This window comes from Macrobrachium nipponense, chromosome 3, assembly GCF_015104395.2.
Source record: "Macrobrachium nipponense isolate FS-2020 chromosome 3, ASM1510439v2, whole genome shotgun sequence".
NCBI lineage: Eukaryota > Metazoa > Arthropoda > Malacostraca > Decapoda > Palaemonidae > Macrobrachium > Macrobrachium nipponense.
The window spans coordinates 6,885,990-6,910,809 of NC_087202.1; the positions used below are offsets into that span (position 1 = coordinate 6,885,990).

Here is a 24,820-nt window from a genome sequence, read left to right on the forward strand (position 1 = left end):
AGCAGAGAGAGAGAAGAGAGAGAGAGAGAGAGAGAGAGAGATAGAATTAGTATTTTTTATGTGAATTACCGGCGAACTGTGATAGAGAGAGAAGAGAGAGAGAGAGAGAGCGAGAGAGGAGAGAGAGTGAGAGAGAGAGAGAGAGAGAGAATCATTAGCATGTATTCGCATCAACAGGCAGAATTTACTCCAAACTTTTTATTGAAGAACAAAAACGAAACAAAACAGCAAGTAATATGCTGAAAAAATCTGACCAAACCAAACCAAAAGTACTCATCACGTCATGAACTTGTGCCTGGAGTATACTAAAGAGAAAAGGATGAAAACGTTCCATCATCCCACAACTGATGTTTAATTAGTGCCTGGAACAGATAAGAACATGTCAAATAATCATCCTTCATTCCCTGGCGTGACAGACGTGCATTTAATTAGGAATATTAGAGGAACGACGTATCATAGAATAAAACTTTATATATATATATATATATATATATATATATATAATATATATATATATATACTATATATATTTATTCTATATATGCATTGAGTTCAATGTAAGAAATATAGTGATGGTTTAAACTTATTGCAGGATATATCGAGGTGGCAATAGGCAAGAGAACCCCAACTGTAGGTTTTGGGTCTACGATTAAACCCCCTGATGGGGTACCGATAGATTTCACGCCTGCCCTAAAACCTCCCAGTGGGGTGCCGATAGATTTCACGCCTGGACCAACACCTCCCAGTGGGGTGCCGATAGATTTCACGCCTGGACCAACACCTCCAGTGGGGTGCCGATAGATTTCACGCCTGGACCAAAACCCTCCCAGTGGGGTGCCGATAGATTTCACGCCTGGAACCAAAACCTCCCAGTGGGGTGCCGATAGATTTCACGCCTGGACCAAAACCTCCCAGTGGGGTGCCGATAGATTTCACGCCAGCGACAAAACCTCCTGGTGGGGAGGAATAGTAAGTAATTTCAATATCGATTTCTAATAATATATAACTGAAAAAAAGAAAAAAAAAAGAAAAAGAAAATGGAAGTAAAGAACTCAAGTTTTTTTTTAAGTATTATGCAGGGCTGATTCATGGATCCTTAATCCTTGACACTTGTCGGGGGAGGTAGTGCGGTCAGTGCACCTCAATAGTTCCTCGTTGGACGAGTGTTTTCGCGCTTGGCTACCAATCCGGTGGTCCGAGGTTCGATTCCCGCTCAGCCAATGCGGAGAATCAGGAAGTTAATTTTTTTCTGGGGTATGGAAATTCATTTCTCGATATAATGTGGTTCGGATCCCACAATAAGCTGTAGGTCCCGTTGCTAGGTGACCAATTGGTTCCTAGCCACGTAAAAATATCTAATCCTTCGGGCCAGCCCTAGGAGAGCTGTTAATCAGCTCAGTGGTCTGGTTAAACTGATATATACTCAACTTAGTGCACCTCAAGAAGTATATATATATATATATATATATATCTTATATAGTATATATCTATATATATATATATATATATATGAATGCTACTCTCCTCCTTCTCCTCCTCCATCCTACTTCCACCCCCTCCTACCTATGGGACACCCTTAAATGTGATATTCGATTAAAGTTTGCTATGTACGATTAAGTGCCCGGTTTTTTTTTACTTATGGGACACCCTTTATATATATATATATATGTATATATATATATATATATATATATATATATATATATGAGTAATTGTAAGACCAAAACGCCCTTAGTTTGTTTACTGCAATATAATTGGTTTCTTAGAAATTTATTATGTTCATAAGAGCACCATTTACACGGCAGAATTACATATCTTATGTCTTAACACATGAAATATATATTAATACTGCACATAGTAAATAAATTTCCTTTTAATATATATATATATATATATATATATATATATATATATATATATATATATATAAATATATAATATGTATGTATGTAGTGTGTGTGTGTGTGTGAGTGCGTGGGAGGGTTGCTAGGAAAAGGATACACATTACGAGGAAAGGTTACCAGGTTTGGGTCAACATATCAAAGAAACTTGATGAAGAAGATACCCAGTAGCTACCAGGGATAGATAGCTCTCTTTAATCTTCATTTACTGTCAGCGATGCAGGAACTGATAGACAGAAAGCGTTTTGCTTACTACTGTCAGATATCATATTAACTCAAAGTTATTGTCACGTAGAAGATTCTCTATTAGGCGAGACAGTTTTTCTTATTATTCAAGTGGTCAACCAGGGGTAGTTTTCATTAGAAGAGTCTCGAGAGCTGGTCCATAATAGTCGTCATCTTATTTTTATCAGTTGAGGAGCCCTTTTGTTTCTTGTGCTTCCGTTACCTCCTGTACTTCTTTGGAAGCTTCTGGTATAGGGGTCATCGTCTTCTGATGTCACTAACAATAACTGAGAACAAAACACATGTAGATTTTTCCGTTTATTTATCTCTAGCAAGAATCCATCACCAGCTATTGTCGCAGGACCTGGAACGGGCTTCAACGTACCTAGCTGGTGTGAAGGCTCAACCTGTGATGGACCTCCTTCAGATAACTGCACAGCACTGAGGTCACCCTATAGCTGTTGTCCAGATTATGTATGTGACGGCTCTCTTATGTAAGTTACCGTCTGTGTCAGTCAATTTTTTTTTTTTTTTTTTTTTTGCAGAGTAAGTAATTTTTTTACAGATAGTAAACCACTGTTTACATATTCTTTTTTTTTTCTTCTCTGCATTATGAATTATATTTTATCTACCCTGTATCACTTGCTATGACTGAACGGGTATCTCGTCTTATAGTTTTACAAAATACTTGAATATAAGTTAGATATGCATGCACAAATTGCAAATATATACTGTACAATTTGCTTTTTGAGAGATATACATGTATCTATATATATATATATATATATATATATATATATATATATATATATATATATATATATATATATATATATATTCATTGAATAGAATGGCTTTTTCACTGTTTACCAGCTTTTTTGAAATCGATTCATATTTTCTAATTATTTTCTTCACTTCATTGTTCAGGTTACTAATGGACACATAATGGGGTTCTTCCATTTACTCCAGTATTTTTACAAAAACGCGACAGCTGTTTTGTCAACCTATACGTATTGACGTTATCAAGCGTACTGATACAAATATGAGCCTACATGCGTTTTGTGACGTCATGAGGACGGAAAAGGTAGTACAATTTTGCCAGATACCTAGTTTTAAATATTTACAAAAGAGAAATACAGTGAAATATAAAATAAGACAAATAAATAAATATGGTTAACAGATTATATCAAAAGTTGAAAGTAAGTTATTATATACACATTTTACATAAATATATATTAATTACATATACGTTTAATTAACAAAATGTCAGTGTGCGCTCCTGTCCGCGTGTGGTGGTGGTCGTTGTTCCGGCCGGTTGAAGGGCTTGCCCTCCTACACGAGGGCAAAGATCGGTCCTCTGCCTCGCGTTGGATGTTGTTAAGGTTTGGGCGTTGCATGGCGATGCTGACTGCTTCTGATATCAATAAACGAATTGTAGTTGCCTTCCTTATTGTGTATTGGATTTTGGTGTTGTGAGAAGTTTTTATTGTGGGTATCCAAAACCAAAGTGCTGGTGAAATAGCACCTTGGTTTCTGTGGGCCTGCATGCGACGTTTGAGTGTAGTGGTTGTGTGTCCGATATAGCATTTTTGGGGACTGACATTGCTCGTCAGCACAGACAAACTTGTATACTATATCAGATTCAACTCTTTCTCCCCGTCGATGGAGCCGTACTATGTTTTCATTACCAGTGAGGCCGTAAGGTTTGCTTGCGGTAAATTCTTGCTGTTATTTTGTTATATGGTGCTAGGGGTGGTGGTTCCTCTTCGAAGATACCAAGGAGGGCTTTCCTTTCGTCTTCGTGGTGTTTGTTGTATGATATCTGATGGTATATCACTATTTCTTTGTCTTTGTTTTGTGTGTTGTCCCTCGGGGTCGGGTTATGGAAAGCCTCTAATCTCTTTTTGACAACTTGCTGGATCATGTCATCTGGGTAGCCATTATTTGTGAGCAGCTGTTGAACTCTGTTGATTTCTTCGTTCGCGCTTTCCACGTCGAACAGTGTGTTAAGGCACGTTTGATGATGCATTTACCACAGACCGTTTTATATGCATCAGGGCATTCTCCTCTAGCATTTAAGCATCTCCCAGCATCTGTCTTTTTAGTGTATACGGTGGTATGTATTTATTGTTTTTTCTGGGTCACAAGTACGTCCAAGAAGGGGAGCATTTTCTCATCACTTTTTTTTCTACGTAAAAATTTAATGTAGAATTTGCTCGGAGTTTATTCACTAATTCATCTATGTCATTTTCGCCCTTTGTTGTGATATAGATATCATCAATATATCTCCCATAGATTCTGGTTTTGGGTGTTTCTTCAAAAGTGACCTCTTCTGTGTGTGCCATGTATGCGTTTGCAAAAAGAACCCCAAGGTGGGGGGAACCCATTGCTACGCCGTCCTTTTGCCGATATATTTCGCCCCCATGTGAGAGGAATGGGGCTTCTTTTGTACATGCTTCTAGCATCTCTTTTAAGATCTTTTCGGGTACGTATCGGTAATGGTGGGTCAGAGCGGTATATCTTGTTCATGATGATTTGTATTGTTTCATCCACTGGTACGTTAGTAAATAAACTTTCGACGTCCAGAGATGCTATGTCTTCGTCGGGTGTGGTGTCTTGCAGTAGATCGATGAATTCCGTCGATGATTTTAGCGAGAACGTTGAAGGAATGTACGGTGTTATAATTTCGTTCAATTTCTTAGCCACTTTATACATGGGGATGTCATTTGGGATATAATGGGCCTAGTGGTTTCCCTGTTTGTGGATCTTGACTGTGCCGTAGCAGTATCCGGGTCAAAGGTCTCCGATGATTTTTTGGAAAGCTTACTGTTCCTTCTGTTCTTTGTTCGCTTTTTCTGTTAGTCTCATCATCTTCTTTTTGAGGTCATTTGTTGGGTCTTTTTAGTGGGCTGAAACTTATTCGTATCACTTAGTAGTATATTATCCATTTTGGTGTCTATTCATCTCTATTCATTATGACGTACACTGCGGTTTTATCTCCTTTGCGTATTATTATGGTTTCGTTTTCTCTCAATTCTTTTGCCGCTTTCTTTAGCTGCGGACTGACTATGCGACTAAAGTAGCATACCACGTGTTCTATTGCCTCATCCAGTAATTCAGCGATGCACTCTTGTTTAAGTTCGATTTTGCGTTCTTAAACAAGAGTGCATCGCTGAATTACTGGGTGAGGCCAATAGAACAACTTTTGATATAATTTCTGTTAACATATTTATTTATTTGTCTTATTTTATATTTCACTATAGTCTTTTGTAAATATTTAAAACTATAGGTATCTGGCAATTGTACTACCTTTCCGTCCTTATGACGTCACAAAACGCATGTAGGCTCTATTTGTATCAGTACGCTTGATAAACGTCAATACGTATAGGTTGACGAAACAGCTGTCGCGTTTTTTTGTAAAAATACTGGAGTAAATGGAAGAACCCCATTATGTGTCCATTAGTAACCTGAACAATGAAGTGGAAGAAAATAATTCGAAAAATATGAATCGATTTCAAAAAGCTGGTAAACAGTGAAAAAAGCCATTCTATTCAATGAATGTTGTATCCGTGAAAAATTGTGCCCTAGAAGTATATATTATTATATATATATATATATATATATATATATATATATTTATATATATATATATATATATATATATATATTATACGTACGTGTGTATGATGCGTGAATTCTTGTTAATGCATATTAGATTATTACGGTTAAGTACTCAAATGCTTATGAATGAAGTCTTCACCTCCCACAGTAACTGCACATCACCGAATGGAACTGTATATACCCCATATGATACCTGGGTAGAGGACTGCCAAAACTGTTATTGCAACTACTATTATTGGGAGAAGGCTGCTTCTATGTATTGCTATCGCATTTATTGCTCCCAGAAACCTCACAGAGATTGTGTGGTCAGCGGAACATACAATTCGGGATGCTGCGATGAATATTTCTGTGACAAGTAAGTGTTTCCTTGATTGCCTGGTAGCGATCTGAGCTCATGTCATGACATGAGAACTGTTGGATGCAGAAATTCATGGTTACTGTTTTTAATTTCTCATTTTAAGTGGCAAGGTTGAATTTTTGGGTTAATTTGTTATAAATTTAAAGCTCAAAAATTTAAGTTAATAGTAATTTTGTCAAGTTGCGATTCATCTACATGTTAAATGTTAGCTTTTGTGATCCTCTTTGCTGTCTTAATGTAAGTTAAGCGTATTGTTGTCGTTTACGAAAGAGTGTTCTTGATGTTGCAAAATTAAGATTTTTATCGCTTTTGTTTCCTTCTTTTACTGAACTGAAAGGCTCATTGACAGTCAATGTTACAAACCAGTTTGTACCATCTAGTAATCATGGAACAGTTCTCGGCTGGTAGACTCCTGCTGATGTCTCGAAATTTAGAATTCACCTAATTAAAAATTGCAAGTTCCTGTTGGTTTGCAGATTATCATAGAATAGCTTTCGTTGCCTCAAGATCTCTTCCCTGCCGATTTCCTCAGAGCGCCCTCCATAATCATTTCTTAAGCCATATCTCTTGGTTGTTATCACATCATTGTAGTCTTAACTCATTCATCAGGTATACTATCCTTGTATATGAACTTCTGGCTTCTGTGTAAGTGTTTTTTGCCATATATGTATCCATCACATGTGTAACATCATGAAAATCATTCTGGTGTGGCCGATCATATGACCAAACTCTTCGCATTTCCCCTCAAGTACAACATGCAGATCGGACAGGGGTCAGTACTACGCCATTGGGGACACCTGGAGCCCAGCCGACGAGCCTTGCAAGAAGTGCACCTGTCAGGCGGACGGAGACGCCACCAAAACCGAATGTGTCGCCAGAAACTGCCCCGATCCGCCAGGCCCCAATTGTCGTCCACTCACCCTGCAGTTCCAGTGCTGTCCTTACGACTGGGATTGCTCCGAGTAAGACCTTTCGAAAGTTTATAACTTCCACTACCCTGTGACGATGAACAGCAGTTTTGCGGATTTTCATCATCTGGTGCTTCTTTCTCGTTCGTCAACAGGGTTTCATGATAAATAATTAATGTAAGATCTCGTTATTTTCCTGTGGTTGTATCACTTAAGGGACAATGAACACCACAATAGAGGTTGCAGCCGTTATAGCTTACTCAGGACGCGTGCAAGATTTTCCCCCTAAACATTATATTCCTAACTTAACGTTCATGCTAAAATCTTACGTCAAACGGAACCTTGTTTCGCCAACGAAAATTAAAATGAATACACTATATTTTATTAATAATCATTTTTCTGTACTGTTTATTACTTCCACTCCATTGTGACCACGATGAGCAGCATTTTTAGAAATTTTCACCTCCTTGTGATCCTTTCAGTCATAATTTAAAGACCACCTCATTCCTCAGGAGGGTTTCACGATGAGTAAAGTAAAATCCTGTCATTTTCTTGCGGTTGTAGTTGGATAATTTATGTACCGATAAACTGGAGCAGAAAGGAATCACTTACGGGAGGATGAGTATCACAACAGAGGTTACAGCCATTAACGATAATATTCACCATAAATGGGTATCAGCTGACGATCGAAGAAAAAGCTCGTTTGGGAAAATAAGAGGGAAATATAAAATAGCACCACAGCTGACCACATAAGGAACAAACATTATGTAAAAAAAAATTTCAGCGAGGTATGTAATTGAATTTTAATCCTTAAAACACGAAATGTGAGTCACGATGCTACTGCTTTATCATCTTAAAGACAAACAAAGAATATTAAATTAGAGAGATATTCATAATACAATAACTGAGTAGCATAAACTCAGTTGAGTCTTGAAAATAAAAATTCTCTGATTAATAGATAGAAAGGTTGGAATTTCTGTTTCAGTATATATTGATTAGTATGGCAGATATCATGCACTTTTTTATAATTTCTATTTATTTCACTATTCACACTTCTCTCTGTTTTCATCATTTTGTCCTCAAATGGTCACAGAAACCTGAGCAGTCTTGTTTTGCCAAATAATCTTTAATTCTTATGCAAGTTCATTTTTACACACTTAGACTAATAATAATAATAATAAATTTCAGCTCATACCTGATCACGACGCCAAAGAAGTGGGTTAGAGGACAGGAAGCGTCCATCTGCGTCTTCCTAATTGGCGCACCAGATTTCAATTTAAGTTTCTCACTCAAAGACGATTTGGAGGTTGTGTCCCAGGTCAGCTTAGAACAAACGGGTAAGTGAGGAAAAACGGACATCTCTCTCTCTCTCTCTCTTTATATATATATATATATATATATATATATATATATATATATATATATATATATGATATATATATAACATTTATTGAATAGAATGGCTTTTTCACTGTTAACCAGCTTTTTTGAAATTGCTTCATATTTTCTCATTATTTTCTTCACTTCATTTTTCAGGTTAATAATGGACACATAATGGGGTTCTTCCATTTACTCCAGTATTTTTACACGCGACAGCTGTTTCGTCAACCTATACGTATCGACGTTATCAAGCGTACTGATACAAATATGTTGTTGTTTTTGATTAAGCTGACCTTGTGTCAGCACGGGCTCTTGCTCACAGAGCAGCCCGTAAGATACAAATATGAGCCTACATGCGTTTTGTGACGTCATGAGGACGGAAAGGTAGTACAATTGCCAGATACCTAGTTTTAAATATTTACAAAAGACTATGGTGAAACATAAAATAAGACAAATAAATAAATATGTTAACAACAGAAATTATATGAAAAGTTGAAAGTAAGTTATTATATACACATTATACATAAATACATATTAATTACATATATGTTTAATTCACTGAATGTCAGTGTGCGCTCCTGTCCGTGTATGGCGGTGGTGGTCTTGTTCCACGCGGTTGAAGGGCTGCCCTCCTACACGAGGGCAAGGATCGGTCTGCCTCGCATTGGATGTTAAGGTTGGGGCGTTGCATGGCGATGCTGACTGCTTCTGATATCAATAAACGATTGTAGTTGCCTTCCTTGTGTATTATTTTGGTGTTCGTGAGAAGTTCTTGTAAGGATGGTTTTTTATTGTGGGTATCCACAAAGTGCTGGTGAATGGCGCCTTGGTTTCTGTGGGCCTGCATGCGACGTTTGAGTGTAGTGGTTGTGTGTCCGATATAGCATTTATGGGGGGACTGACATTGCTCGTCAGCACAGACAAACTTGTATACTATTTCAGATTCAACCTCTTTCTCCGTTGATGGGGCCGTATTATTTTTCATTACCAGTGAGGCCGTAAGGTTTGGCTTGCGGTAAATTCTTGCTGTTATTTTGTTATATGGTGCTAGGGGGGTGGTTCCTCTTCGCAGTATACCAAGGATGGCTTTCCTTTCGTCTTCGTGGTGTTTGTTGTATGGTATCTGATGGTATATCACTATTTCTTTGTCTTTGTTTTGTGTGTTGTCCCTCGGGGTCGGGTTATCGAAAGCCTCTAATCTCTTTTTGACAACTTGCTGGATCATGTCATCTGGGTAGCCATTATTTGTGAGCAGCTGTTGAACTCTGTTGATTTCTTCGTTAGTCGCTTTCCACGTCGAACAGTGTGTTATGGCACGTTTTATGTATGCATTTACCACAGATCGTTTATATGCATCATGGCATTCTCCTCTAGCATTTAAGCATCTCCCAGCATCTGTCTTTTTAGTGTATACGGTGGTATTGTATTGTTTTTTTGGGGGTCACAAGTACGTCCAAGAAGGGGAGCATTTTCTCATCACTTTTTTTTACCGTAATATTTAATGTAGAATTTGCTCGGAGTTTATTCACTAATTCATCTATGTCATTTTCGCCCTTTGTTGTGATATAGATATCATCAATATATCTCCCATAGATTCTGGGTTTTGGGTGTTTTTCAAAAGTGACCTCTTCTGTGTGTGCCATGTATGCGTTTGCAAAAAGAACCCCAAGGGGGGAACCCATTGCTACGCCGTCCTTTTGCCGATATATTTCGCCCCCATGTGAGAGGAATGGGGCTTCTTTTGTACATGCTTCTAGCATCTCTTTTAAGATCTTTTCGGGTATCGGTAATTGTGGTTTCTCAGAGCGGTATATCTTGTTCATGATGATTTGTATTGTTTCATCCACTGGTACGTTAGTAACTAAACTTTCGACGTCCAGGGATGCTATGTCTTCGTCGGGTGTGGTGTCTTGCAGTAGACCGATGAATTCCGTCGATGATTTTAGCGAGAACGTTGAAGGAATGTACGGCGTTATAATTTCGTTCAAATTTCTTAGTCACTTTTATACTGGGGGATGTCATTTGGGATATAATGGGCCGTAGTGGGTTTCCCTGTTTGTGGATCTTGACTGTGCCGTAGCAGTATCCGGGTGCAAAGTCTCCGATGATTTTTGGAAAGCTTACTGTTCTCTGTTCTTTGTTCGCTTTTTATGTTAGTCTCATCATTTTCTTTTTGAGGTCATTCGTTGGGTCTTTTTTAAGTGGCTGAAACTTATTCTTATCACTTAGTATATTATTCATTTTGGTGTCGTATTCACATCTATTCATTATGACGTACACTGCGGTTTTATCTCCTTTGCGTATTATTATGGTTTCGTTTTCTCTCAGTTCTTTTGCCACTTTCTTTAGCTGTGGATTGACTATGTGACTAAAGTAGCTACCACGTGTTCTATTGGCCTAACCCAGTAATTCAGCGATGCACTCTTGTTTAAGTTAGATTTTGCGTTCTTCTTTCAGTCGCAGTGGTTTATCGATTAATACTTCTGTATTAATCCTCTTGGATTCCGGGTGTGGTGAGGTCTTCGTATGTAATGGCGGTTCTGGCCTAGATTTAGTAACTGCTTTTGGTGTTCATTCAACTCTATTCCTGATAGGTTAATATACCCGGCTTTTTCCTCTTCGTTTCTCACTGGTCAGTCCCCCCAAAAATGCTATATCGGACACACAACCACTACACTCAAACGTCGCATGCAGGCCCACAGAAACCAAGGCGCCATTCCATCCAGCACTTTGTGGATACCCACAATAAAAAAACCATCCTTACAAGAACTTTCTCACAAACACCAAAATAATACACAAGGAAGGCAACTACAATCGTTTATTGATATCAGAAGCAGTCAGCATCGCCATGCAACGCCCCAACCTTAACATCCAACGCGAGGCAGACCGATCCTTGCCCTCGTGTAGGAGGCAGCCCTTCAACCGCGTGGAACAAGACTATCACCACCACACGTGGACAGGAGCACACACTGACATTCAGTGAATTAAACATATATGTAATTAATATATATTTATGTGTTATGTGTATATAATAACTTACTTTCAACTTTTAATATAATTTCTGTTGTTAACATATTTATTTATTTGTCTTATTTTGTTTCACTTTAGTCTTTTGTAAATATTTAAAACTAGGTATCTGGCAATTGTACTACCTTTCCGTCCTCATGACGTCACAAAACGCATGTAGGCTCATATTTGTATCAATACAGGCTGCTCTACGAGCAAGAGCCCGTACTGGCACAAGGCCGGCTTAATCTCAAACAACATATTTGTATCAGTACGCTTGATAACGTCAATACGTATAGGTTGACGAAACAGCTGTCGCATGTAAAAATACTGTAGTAAATGGAAGAACCCAATTATGTGTCCATTAGTAAACCTGAACAATGAAGTGAAGAAAATTAATTAGAAAATATGAAAAGCATATCCGTGAAAAATTGTGCCCAAAAGTAAATGTGTATATATATGTATATATATATATATATATATATATATATATATATATATAATATATATATATATATATATATATATATCAGGTTTAATGGTGCCATGAGCCCGGCACTCTAAAGTCAGAATGCTGTAACCTGAGGCCGCTGTAAGTCGGGGACTGCTGTAACCGCGGGGACAGTCGGTATGTGTGTTTTGTGTCTATATTTTTTTCATCCTCTTTGTTTTTGTTTGTAAACAGACACCTTTCACTTGGCTTACAGATTTGAGTGATCATTTTTTTTTTTGGATAAAAGCTGGGTTACCTAATCTAATAACATACTTACTGTCAAGTTTGTTATCCTTAAAATATCATAATATTATGGGATTGTCATTGACTTTAAGAAGCTTTTCAAAGCATTTTTTAAATAATATTACATTAATAGATATAGTTTATGGATATCTTCTTGATGGATTATGGTAGCCACATGCAGTTACAACTGCTTCTCAGGAGTAAAACTTATGTTAGTGTATGATAAACAAATTGGAATTTCATGGAGAAAGCATTTTTTACCTTTACAGATGCAAGCGGATACCATTGCGTGAATGTGACAGTTCCCAGCAGCATCGGCTATGCTTCTGTGCTAGAAATTTCTGGAAAAATAAACAGCGCGTCCATCTCCGAAAAACGCGACCTGATTCCAGTGTCCCTCATGCAGGCTTTTATTCAAACCGACAAGTATCTGTACATGCCGGGCCAGTTAGTACAGTTCCGCATCCTGACCATTACTGGAACGAAAGCTCTCGTTTCTTATGAAGATATTCCTGAAATATGGATCAACTCACCGAAAGGCAGTAGGTTGACTCAGTGGAAAAACACTCCCAATCCAGCTGGACTACTGCAGTTGGACTTCCAGTTAGCTGAGGAAGTGGAAAAGGTAAGGATTTCTTTGAAGATCAGATAAGGCATTAGCGTGCCTTCACATTCTTTGATGTTACTTTCCTGACAAATGAGCTGTCTTGATTTCGTTGAAGGAATTACAGGGTGGCCTAAAGCCCCAGTACCATTAAAAGTATTTATTGCTCAGAAACCATATAACATAGAGTAATTCAGTTTTTTTGTAGAATGTTCTACATTTCCTCAAGTTTACATTCAGAGCACTTCATTCTATAAATAAAACTGCATTAATCTATGTTATATGGTTTCTGAGCAATAAATACTTGTAATGGTACTGAGACTTTATGGACACCCTGTATATCCCTTGTGAGCATACTCTTACAACTCTTTATCAAGCCACAGTTGCTCTCTCAGTATTCAATAACGACAGAACTAAAAATTATGAGACAAGCTGGAGAAGAAGTTTGAGGTGAAACTGAGAGAGCTAATGATATCATTCTTCATAGGGCACTTACCAGATTTTCGTGAGGACCAAAGAGACAAAAGCATCGCAGAGTTTCAAAGTGGAAGAATATGTGTTGCCAAGATTCAGCCTCACCATTCAGCCTCCCCCATATGTTCTGGCAACCGACAAAGAAATCAATTTCTCTGTATGTGCCAAGTGAGTACTTATTGGACTTTTGGATTTTCAGCAATAAACAGGAGAAGCTTCAGGGATTAGAAATAATGAATCTTCTTCATATGTCATAAATGAGGAAGTCCTGTGGAATTAACATACATATATATATATATATATATATATATATATATATATATATTATATATACTATAATATATATATATATATATATATATATATATATATATATATATATCATTGAAAGAAGCCAGACAACAAGTCCTTCAGACACCGCCATAGAGTCTTTGAAAACATGTTTAATTTCAGCTTCAAGGATCCTCATTCTGAAATTCTTTCTCAATAGGTACACCTATGGTCAGCCTGTTAACGGGACCCTCACGCTGTCTTTGGCCAGTTCGTATTCTTATTATTATTATTACTACTTCGATCAATCAACCCCTTTTCTATATGTGAAACAAGGTACGCTTTTCTTGTTTGCAAACAAGCGATTTGCTGTTTTCTGTTTTCTATGTAAAAAAAAAAAGATATATCAGAAACGAAAATCGTATCGAATTGATCTCATTAGCAGACAATTTACAATGGAGATGAACTCATCCAGTCGTCCTGTTAGTGGTATTTACCTCCCCTCTGAACAAAAAATCATTTGATAAACCTCAAAATCTTTCCTGTCTTAGCCTTTAAAAGTTATAATTATTGTGGTACTCAAGGGTTTTTCAGCTGACAAAAACACTTAAACTTGTTCAGTATGAATAAATGTTAATGCACGCAGAAAAAAACATTCTGTGATCAATTAATTGTTTTAAAGTTACTATGCAGCACGACGGATGATTTCATATCCTTAAAACGATGTGTATATACCTGCTCTTGTATATTTTAGACTATTTTTTTCCTCTTATTTTTAATGCAAAACCTGTTGGTTGAAGTGAATAACTGAAAATTTATATTTCCAAATGGAGGATTTGCTCGCCTGAGTAAACTCTTGTCTTAGCTGTAAGATTAATGTTATTGTAAAATAATGAATTTACTTCATCTTAGATATTCTATAATACTTCCTTAGACATTCAGTGGTTGTGACGAAGTCAGTGTAGGAACGGCTGACATGGGCTACGCCGGATATCAAATAGAAGTGAAAGGTTCTTTTGTCGAAGAGGGAACAGGCAACGTCGTGAATACCACAGCCACTGTGGAAGTGCAATATCAATCCCAATATTTAGAAACTATTACCACTGAAGAAAGCTTGAAACCCGGACTGCCGTTTATTTTCAGAGTAAGTTGACTGTCTTCAAAAGTTTTCCTACAAGCTTAAACACAATTCAAGAGTAACAATTTCTGCACATTATTGTTGGTGGATTTCAAGATATATTAGCACTCCAACCTTTACACTGCAGTGTTTCTGTTAGACTTACAGCAAATATAATCCTGTTTATGTAACCATAAACTGCATAAGTAACAATTGTTTGGATCGTTCCTGTAAGCTGCCTAATAAATATAATAAAAATAATACTACTTTTTCAACAGTTCGCTGATAACCTAAAAATTATATTTTAAATTATCTTCTAATTGCCCCTTCTAATGAGGAGTGATTTATGAATATAACTAATATTGTATGACGAAGTGAAGGTTGTATCTTTGCATTATCATTTTTATGGCCACGAACGTAAAAATAATGTAAATAAAAAAATTTAGCGAATGGAGATAGGTATCCCCTAAAATCTCTCCAGTCTTGTTAACTCCCGAAACTTCACTAATACTGACAATATCATAGCTTTCTCTGTAACCTACTTTTGCATTTAAATCGTCTAGGGCGAGCACCCTTCATAGTCTCCAAAGCCAGAAGGACACCCCAACACTCTAGCACAGAGACATACAATTGCAAGAGTGTGTATTGCTTAGCCTCTGAAGTCATTCATTGTTATTGACATATATTATCACATAAAGGGTTTTTATCCTATTTTTTCTTAATCATCATTCAGTATCAAGCGTATATTTTAAGTCAATGGCGTATAAACAGGAACTGACTATGTGAGGCTTGTTAGAAAAAAAAAGAGGAAGAATATATATATATATATATATATATATATATATATATATATATATATATATATATATATATATATATATATATATATATATATATATATATATATATATATGTGTGTGTGTGTATATATATAAGGAAAACAATGTTAAAGAGGTAGGACAGCTATGAGATGGTAGAAAACGCTGTACCTAGCTGATAATGTGTCTGAAATGGTTCTGCAAAAGAGGTACCTGAAGGACTGTCCAGGTGACACGAACAACCTGGCCGTGTCCCTTTGAGACAGTTTGGTTCAGAATGGGTTTTTCTCCTGCAGGTGAAGGTGACTAAACTAGGTTCTCCAACACCCGAGGGGGAAATTGTTACAGTATGTCCGGGCTATGGCTATCCTTGTAAAAACTACACAGTGGATGAATCCGGTATAATCAACGCCATCGTTCCTCCTCACTATTTTGAGGATTACTCAAATTTCTATTTGTGGGTAAGTTAAAAGATCATCAGCAACCAATTCAGTTCATAGTGTCAAAGTCATTACTTGGGAGCTAAAGAAGAATGCAGGCGTTGTAACTGGTTTTCGTAAAGTGTTGCAATACTTTCTCAATGGTTCATTGGAAAGTACTGAACTTTTGTTGTTGTTCCTTGCTGATATTCCATTAATACCTCTGGGAAACTGTTAAAAAGCTTCGTAATAAAGAGAAAGGTGACTTCATTAACGTCTTATTTAAAAGATCAATCTTGCTACATTTATTGCTATTACAGGCAGAAGCCCTCGGTGGATCTCAGGAAGGCAATTTGGGCTGGCTATATCCTGGTTCGACCAGCACATCCCAGAGAAAATTCTTTTCTCCATCTCAATCCAGTCTCAGCCTGGGGTTGCTGCCTAAGTCACACGAATGTTCAACTAATGGAGAAACAATCACAATCCCTGTGATGTTTGTAGCTAACGACACTTCTTCCATCGTTCTGCACATCCAGGTAAGTTCATTTCTCCAACATTTTATATGTTACTATTAATTGGTGAATAATTCAGGAAGTATTCTGCTGTTATCTAAAACTAGTGTATGTAGGTAACAATACTTGTTAGCTGTGTCAACTAAATCTTTGTAACAGATTATCTTTAAAAGTACTAATAATACGCCATCAAGAAAATTCTGATTGGGGTCTATTGTTGGATAAAAAATCGGATAATAATTCATATGGCTACCATATATGCCCTCTAACAGAGTGTCTCTTCGAAAATGGAGATCCTCGCCATAACCTGAGACATCGCGTTAAGCGAAGGCCAGTTTTCTCTAAAATTTTGTGGTCATGAAGTAGATGAGGAAGGCAAAAACGACTAACCTTAATTAGTCAATCTGTGCAGTGCCATTATAACCTATTCCTATCTTCTGGAACATTTTAATAATGACAAATGTATAAAAGATAAATCAGGATTGATTAATGGAAGAATAATAATCTTAACAAAGCAAAACGATGCACAGGTTAGAAAGTTGAAGGCAATGTTTCATTGTGTTTGGAAGTAGCAATGGAACGTTCCTCAAATTTAAGTAGCATTTTCTATCCTAAATTACTTTGCTTTTAAGTGGTTACGAACATGACGGTTAGTGACATGTATTATTATTAGTGCATCACCGTTGATTTTCACGTATCTCTAATTTTGTGTCCCAAAATTAGAAACCAGCTTTAGGAGGAAATCCTCTGTTACTGTTACAGTGATAAAACCCAGAGTTACCATATGGAAGTCATGGGGTCTCCTCTGCTCGCAAACAGTAATAACTCTGCTAGAATAATTGTTCTACAGCTCTTCAGAGGAGAGGTAGCAAAACTTTGGGTGTCTTGCAGTCCGACACAGTTGTTTCAGGTACAAAAAAAAAAAAAAAAGGGAATCAGGGATTTTCAGATTAACATCACTTGACCCTCATTCAAAAACCAGATCCCTCAAGACACCCTGATGCGAGAAAAGATATGCTTGAGACTTTATATTAATTAACCCTTTCATGCACAAACCACATATATGCGTGTCTGATCCACACCAATTAAATGTGCACGATGAACTTGTGTGTGAAATAAAAAAATATTTGTTTTATTGCCCCTTTGTCCTATCATACCTACATTAATGAATTATATATCAAAAGAAAGTTAACCTATTTTACTTTTGTGCTGAATAAAAAAAACTGAGCTATCTTTGTTTAGCAATTTCTGGTGAGCTAATAAAAGGGGCAAAAAATTTTCCCAACATGGCTAACTTCAACTTGTGATACTGATGCTTTATTCTGGTTTTAGGGATTTTTTTCTAGCATAACATAATAAAGTATAACTCATTATCTATACAATGGCATGAAATTCATTAACATAGCATGAAATAGGTTACACAAAGCAAATGTTTTTCCTGCAGGTGTTCTCGAGAGGTCAGATCACTTACACCAGCGAAGAAGTACACGACCTGACTCCAAATGACCTCCCAATCAGCGAATTAGATCTTCTGGAGCCCTTGCAGCCACTCAATGACAGCAGCCTCATCAGAGGATACTTCAATATTGACATTTCCTTAGGTCCATTGACTTCACCTTATCTTAAGGCAAGTTTTGAGGCGAATTATTGATATCTTAGGTATTTTATCTAGGTAGTTAATTCTCAATGTTCGTCATTTTCCTAACTGTGGCTGTTGTCCAACCGAACCGAATCACTGAAAAAAGATAATAATAAGATGATGTAATACGTCTGAACCTTTGTTAATGATAAAGAAGAACCCCCAATCCCTCTCCCACAGGTCCTGATATGGTACTCCCGCAGCAATGGCGAGGTCGTATCTGCCTCTGCAAGCGCTGACGTGAGCAAATGTCTCAGGAACCCGACCTCTCTCAGGTGGGAGACGAAAACGGACGCTTTGCCCTCTCCCAAGGAGGACGTCAGTCTCGTCCTTTCGTCCGGGTCGAGCTCCATCTGTGGCTTAGGTTTGTGTCCCCCAGCAGTACATGTGGTGTGAAGTTACTTGTAATTGTATACATGAAGACAAGAGGTTTTGAAAGAGGAGCTGTTGTAGATTAGCTTCTGAAAACATTAAGTTCTTTATTTTATCTATGAAGGGAGTATAAGCTAGCATGATATAACTGGAATCACCCATCAGACATCGAACCTAAAGACATTCTATGATGCTTGTTGCTCCATTTTAACAGGGGTGGTGGATGAAAGCGTTGAACTGCTCTCTGGAGGTCAGCGAGGAACCCCGACACTTGGAACAATATTCCAGTTGTTCGAAGAAGCAAAAGTTATCCAGTGGGAGAATTCACAAGTCAATGATTATCTTTATTGCAATGGCAATGATGAAAACCCTGTTATCGGTAGGTACTTGATCAGTGGTTGGTAGAGGTGGAACGGACTTATGCTTCCACGGGCTGTTTATAAGGTAAGGTATTTGGTAATAAGAGGATTTTAGGCTCATGGTGGACCTGTCAACTCGAACCAACCAAACGAGACAGGTTGGTGTTGTAATGACGTGGAGAAGATATTCTGATGATATATAATGATAAGCAAAGATGACATCACTCTTGTGATATATTTATTCTGAGTTGATATTACTGAATAAAATAATTGAATCTTATAAATATTAATCACTTAATTTTTTTACACCACCCGGCAGATTATGATTATGGTACTGCAGCACCAGTAAGTCGAAAAAAAAGTGCTCATGGATACAGTGATTTTATTGACGCCTTGCAATCTTTCGATGTGAGTTTTCCTTTTTTTCTTTATAAATAACCATATTTCTTTTGCCCTTGACAGGAACTTCCCTCCCCTTCTCTCTCCCTCTCCCTCTTGTGCTCTTCAATGTTTGAGAGGTCTTTGCATTCCAATATCATAAATGTATCCAAAAAAAACAATTTGTGAAATCACCAATCCATTTGATATATAGGCAGTCCCCGGTTATCGGCTGGGGTTGTGTTCACAATGATATGATGCTAACTGAAAATCGGCAATAACAGCACTTATCGTCACTGATAACTGGGGATCAGCACTGCTGTTAAGTGGGGATATGCGCCAATAATCTGAGATTGGCACCGATAAACAAAGAACGGCGCCGAAAATCCAGTTATCATCATCCCTCACCATAACCAGGGACTGCCTGTATGATATATATTTTTATATATATATATATATATATATATATATATATATATATATATATATATTATGTATGTATGTATGTATGTATATATATATGTATATATATATATATATATATACATACATACATCATTATATATATATATATATATATATATATATATATATAGAATAGGATATATATATATACATATATATACATATATATATATATATTATAATATATATATATATATATATATATATATATATTATTATATATATATATATAATATAGGTTTTGCTAAAATTATTATTCTTGTTTATTCTAAATTACTTCCAAATTCGTTAGAAAATTTTTAAATATGAACCTCTTCATACTTAAAGAATGAATCAGACATGTCATTATCAGTTTATTATGATTCCATTTCTTTTTTTTTGTAGGAGGCCGGAGTGTATGTTATAAGCGATCTGACGCTGGAGACAAGGCCGTGTCAGTACTATTATTTTCAGTATGATTATGTATGTAAGTATCTGCTTTTGCTTTTCACACCTAGATTATTGTCTCTTGCTTCACATGTGTTAACATAATTGATTAAATCAGAAGGGAACAGTTCGAACAAGTATTATTTAGAACGCGAAGTGTGTCAGTTTCATCTCTAGTCATGACAAGACACAACCACAGAGGGAATGGGGGTGGGGGTGGGAGCAGACCACCTCAGTGGCCAAATCCAGGACCCAGTGAGACGAGGAGTGATGGGGAAGGTTTGGCTCAACACTTTTATTTGTTTATCAAGTTACTCGTCTATTGTTTCTTTTTCAATAGTTGTAACTCTCTTGGTTCTGTAGTTCCCTTTACTTCCTCTGACTTCTTAATGAACACCTTAATATTATTTGGAAGCTTGAAGAATTTCATGTCAGTGGCCCCTTTGGTGGGCTTCTTCCATACGAATAGGTTTCATCTACTGAATAATTATTGTCAATAATAATAACAGGAGTTGCAGTTCGAGGATTACCGACCATCACTGCATTACTTACCTACTGTTAACATTCTAATCATTTTAACGTTTGCGCTGAATTAATAAGGTGCTTTTCCAAAGGTTGTTTAGGTTTGGTCTTCCTTACGTTGTCTTTGGCATGAGTGTTTATAAACCACTTACTACTTACTTTTATGCTGGAGTTAATGCTCAAGATATTTGCTGAACCAATCGTGATGTTAACTTCATCTGTGATTGGACATCACACCATACGTAAACAATGTATGTAAATATATGTGTGTATATACATAATTATGTGTATAGTTTTTTTCACATGTGCTGCAAAATTTTTCGTATCACAAACATTAAGCCACAATTCTCGTTTAATATCAAATTCACTCGGCCTCGGAGTAAATATAACAAACCGGGGGAGAAATTTACAATTGATGATTGATTTGTCAGCCCTCCGCTAAAAACTAGGATTGATATTCATGTTAACACCAATGTCGTCTATTCAAATGTCCTTCTTGTTTAGACGCTGACTATGATAATGTGGGTAGAGGTGGAGGTGGAGGCGTATTAGAACCAGCCCCGACAGCTCCCGCAGCAGCTCCCGATGAAAATTTCAAATGCCCTTCTCTTTTTATAGACGCTATGATAATGTGGTTGGAGGTGGAGGTGGATTTGGAGCTGCCAATGGCGGTGTGGGTGGAGGTGGAGGTGGAGGCGTATTAGAACCAGGCCTGACAGCTCCAGCAGGAGCTCCCACACCAGCTCCCGATGGAAATTTCAAATGTCCTTCTTATTTTTAGATCCTGAGTATGATAATGTGGGTGGAGGTGGAGGTGGAGCTGCCATTGGCGGTGCGGTGTCCCCCCGGTGACGGGGGGTTTTTGGGAGGGGCGTATTAGAAGCAGCCCCGTCAGCTCCCGGTGGACCTCCCGCACCAGCTCCTGACTATACAGATGAATTGGACAAAGCCGTAAGTCCGGAAAAAGTGGAGCTGGAGAGGACCTACTTCCCCGAAACGTGGCTGTGGGAAATCGTTGTTATTGGGTAGGTTTGAATTCAGTCTATATCCTACAGGACGCTGCTGAGCTCTAAAACAAATGCCTTGTAGGGGGGATTGTGCTGGCAGTGTGCCTCATGTGGTGCACTGTAGTCATTACTTGAGGTTCTTTGCAGCGTACTTTCGGCCCCTCCAGCTACAACCCCCTATCATTCCTTTGACTGTACCTCCGTTCATATTCTCTTTCTTCCATCTTGCTTTCCACTTTCACCTAACAATTGATTCATATTGCAACAGCGACGTATTCCTCCTGTTACACATTTCAAACCTTTTTACTGTCAATTTCAGTTTCAGCACAGTGTGACCTCATACGTCCCAGCGCTTGGCCTTTGGCCTCAATTCTACATTCTATTCTACTCTAAAACAAATGGTCTATCTCTTATGCAAGTGGTAATGAATCATGATTAGTCAAAACACTGTATGTGTAAGTGACAGTAACTTGTATGCGTATGGAAGGTATTATCATTATCATTAATTAGTCATAATGACCAAACTTTGCTGCAAAAAACCTTATGAACTTGTTTCTAACAATCCCAATCTATTTCTCTTAGTATGTTACAGTTTTCGAATAAAAATGAATTATTTCTGTAGGAAAAAAAAAAAAAAAAAAAAACTCAATTTTTGCGGACCGTTTTGGTTGTCTAGGCGAAAACTATTTAGTCATCAAAAGACCTTTATTTCCTGTGTCAGGTGGCATTGATATTTTTATCCAAAATCTGTGTGAATAATTATTCATTTTTCTCTTTGCTATCCGGAGCCCTTTTGCCCATCCTTAAAGGTTTCTGTATTTATGTAATATTTGCTCAACTAGAATAAGCATTATACTGAAGCACTGCGAACGCCTCCTGACCCTGTCCACAGCGAGAGTGGCGAGACGGTGAAGGAGGTCGAACTTCCGGACACCGTGACGACGTGGGTGGGCGAGGCCATCTGCCTCCATCCAGAGTTGGGCATCGGACTAAGCCCCAAGTCCTCCATCACCTCCTTCGTGCCCTTCTTCCTGGACCTCAGTCACCCAGCCACCGCCCGCAGGAACGAGAAGGTCCCCGTCCTGGTCTCCGTCTTCAATTACCTGACCGAAAGTCTGCCTGTAAGTGATGGGGTCCCAGGGACGGAATTGCATTCCTCCCAAGAAGGTCTTCCTGTCAATGGTTCGCTCTTCTTTTCAGTGACCCATAGCTGCCAGTTTTGCTCTTGTTTATAAAAGAAACGATTGATATTCTGTTACAAGTGCCTGGCCCTGTAAATATATATCAACACTCACACTACAGAGTCCACGCTAACATAAATGAATAATGATCCTTCACTCACAGGTGGACCGTTGAGTTGCTGCCAAGCGCCGAATACACGTCCCGACATATTCGACGAAGACCTGCGTCTCCGGCAGCGGGAAGGAAGTGGTGCAGTCCTGGTGGTGCCTCTGGAAGGCCGGGGGGACGTCAACCTCACCTTCAGTGCCTCCATCGACACTGCCGACGGAAGTTGCGGCGGGACAGTTGACGTCAAAAGGAGGTAAAAGGGAAGAGGAATTTGTGATTCCCGTCTCATTTGGCCGAGTTTGGCTCAAACTATGTTAAATGACGTTCTGTCTTCATGTGATACATCGAAAACAAAATAGATACATAGTACTTAAAGACTGAATCATTCTAAACTTATTGGGCAAGTGAGTGAAATGTTTTACATATATGTCAGTTTTAATATACTAATATCTGTCTTCTTTCAGCGACGCCGTCATTCACCCTTTGAAAGTGAAATTCGAAGGAATAACTAAAGCATCGACACATGGACATTACTTATGTGGCAGTAAGTGATGAACTGTTGGAAGATTTCATTGTGGAAAATAATATGTACTACAACAAGAATGTAAAGAGAAGTTACAAGAATATTCACTTGCCTGTACGCATACATTATTCTGTTGTTAGCAACGTGTGCCTTACATAAGATCAACATTGCATAAGACGGTTACTTGAAGTAGGCTTTTATTTGTCTGGGCAGATGACAGCGCCTTTACGTGGTCCGTCGAGAGTTATCCTGAGACTGTCAACGGCTCAGATAAAATTTACATCTCTGCTTCCGCTGACCTCCTAGGACCGACCCTTGAGGTAAGAAGAATTCCTCCCAGTTGCTGGAGTCAGTATAGTAATTGTTACTATAAATATCACATCTAAAAACTTTGACAGTGTCATTCCTATCACTTAACCCATCAACAGTTCCTGCGGTGATTCATTTGTACCATTTTTTAGAACCTGGGAAACCTGATCCGAATGCCTTATGGCTGTGGTGAACAAAATATGCTGCTTTCTTTGCCCCAACATATACGTGATGCAATACCTGGCATCGTCAGGTCAGCTCACTCCCAGCGTCGAGGATCAACTTCTGAACTACATGAAAACAGGTAAGGAACTCCTTTTGTTAGTGAGGGTATGTCCCGTGGTGGTTAGATTTAAGAACATCATTTACATTTCAGCAGTCTGAAAAACTGCCCGTGGTGCATGGCAATTAATGTAGAATTCTTTGTGAGCAGCATTACCAGCTATAGGGCATGATCCCAGCTAAATAGCGCAAGTGAAGAAGACATTTGGTTTATGGCAAAGCGACAACTCCATCCTCCAGCAGAATGTGGAACTTGATTCTCTGCAACACTGGTACCATACACCCTGGTATGGCTGGTATAGTGATTTGTGTTACGGCATGCCACTCAGAAGTCGTGAATTCGCATATCCCACAGGGCGATGCAAAATCACTGGCTCTGTTTTGTGATCAGTTACTGCTACAGTATTTGGTCTGCGGTGGGAGGTTGAAAACAACTTTCTTTGGGAGCTTGAGTTTCAAGTCAATTGGCCTTGTGTGCTTCTTCCATGTGAATGGGGATCATCTACCAAAAAAATAATCATATGCATATATATATATATATATATATATATATATATTATATATATATATATATATATATATATGTATGTGTATATGAATGTCTTTTGCTGTAATACAACAGTAAAATATAACGATAAAAATGTCCATAAAACACTATTTGAATGTTGCAGCCATATATTTTGAGCACTTCCTTCCGTGCCCCTGATCACTGGTAAACTATTGACGAATGATGTTTTACAAGTGTATATATACAAAGCATATGTAAGTGTGGTAGTAAGACTGTTGGTATGCAGGTGACCGTTGACCAAGGTAGGATGGGAATCAAAATATTCCCTGGTACTTTTTTGGCCTTGTTAACTCCCACTTCTGCCGCACTCCATTTCATAGTATGATCTTTA

The 24,820-nt window shown here is 37.9% G+C and overlaps 1 protein-coding gene across 1 annotated transcript in view; it reads left to right on the forward strand.

Moving 5' to 3' along the window:
- Positions 1-24,820, forward strand: part of LOC135222135 (alpha-1-inhibitor 3-like) — a 77,871-nt gene that overhangs the window by 20,190 nt on the left and 32,861 nt on the right. The window contains 22 exon segments of the mRNA XM_064260303.1: positions 593-791; positions 2,459-2,620; positions 6,855-7,067; positions 8,202-8,350; positions 12,405-12,760; positions 14,418-14,627; positions 15,715-15,879; positions 16,158-16,373; positions 17,794-17,976; positions 18,169-18,352; positions 18,575-18,739; positions 19,039-19,064; positions 19,947-19,999; positions 20,107-20,267; positions 21,015-21,207; positions 21,380-21,535; positions 22,410-22,699; positions 22,862-23,060; positions 23,272-23,351; positions 23,544-23,650; positions 23,792-23,845; positions 23,847-23,943. Of these exon segments, the coding sequence (XP_064116373.1) occupies positions 593-791; positions 2,459-2,620; positions 6,855-7,067; positions 8,202-8,350; positions 12,405-12,760; positions 14,418-14,627; positions 15,715-15,879; positions 16,158-16,373; positions 17,794-17,976; positions 18,169-18,352; positions 18,575-18,739; positions 19,039-19,064; positions 19,947-19,999; positions 20,107-20,267; positions 21,015-21,207; positions 21,380-21,535; positions 22,410-22,699; positions 22,862-23,060; positions 23,272-23,351; positions 23,544-23,650; positions 23,792-23,845; positions 23,847-23,943 (3,618 nt within the window).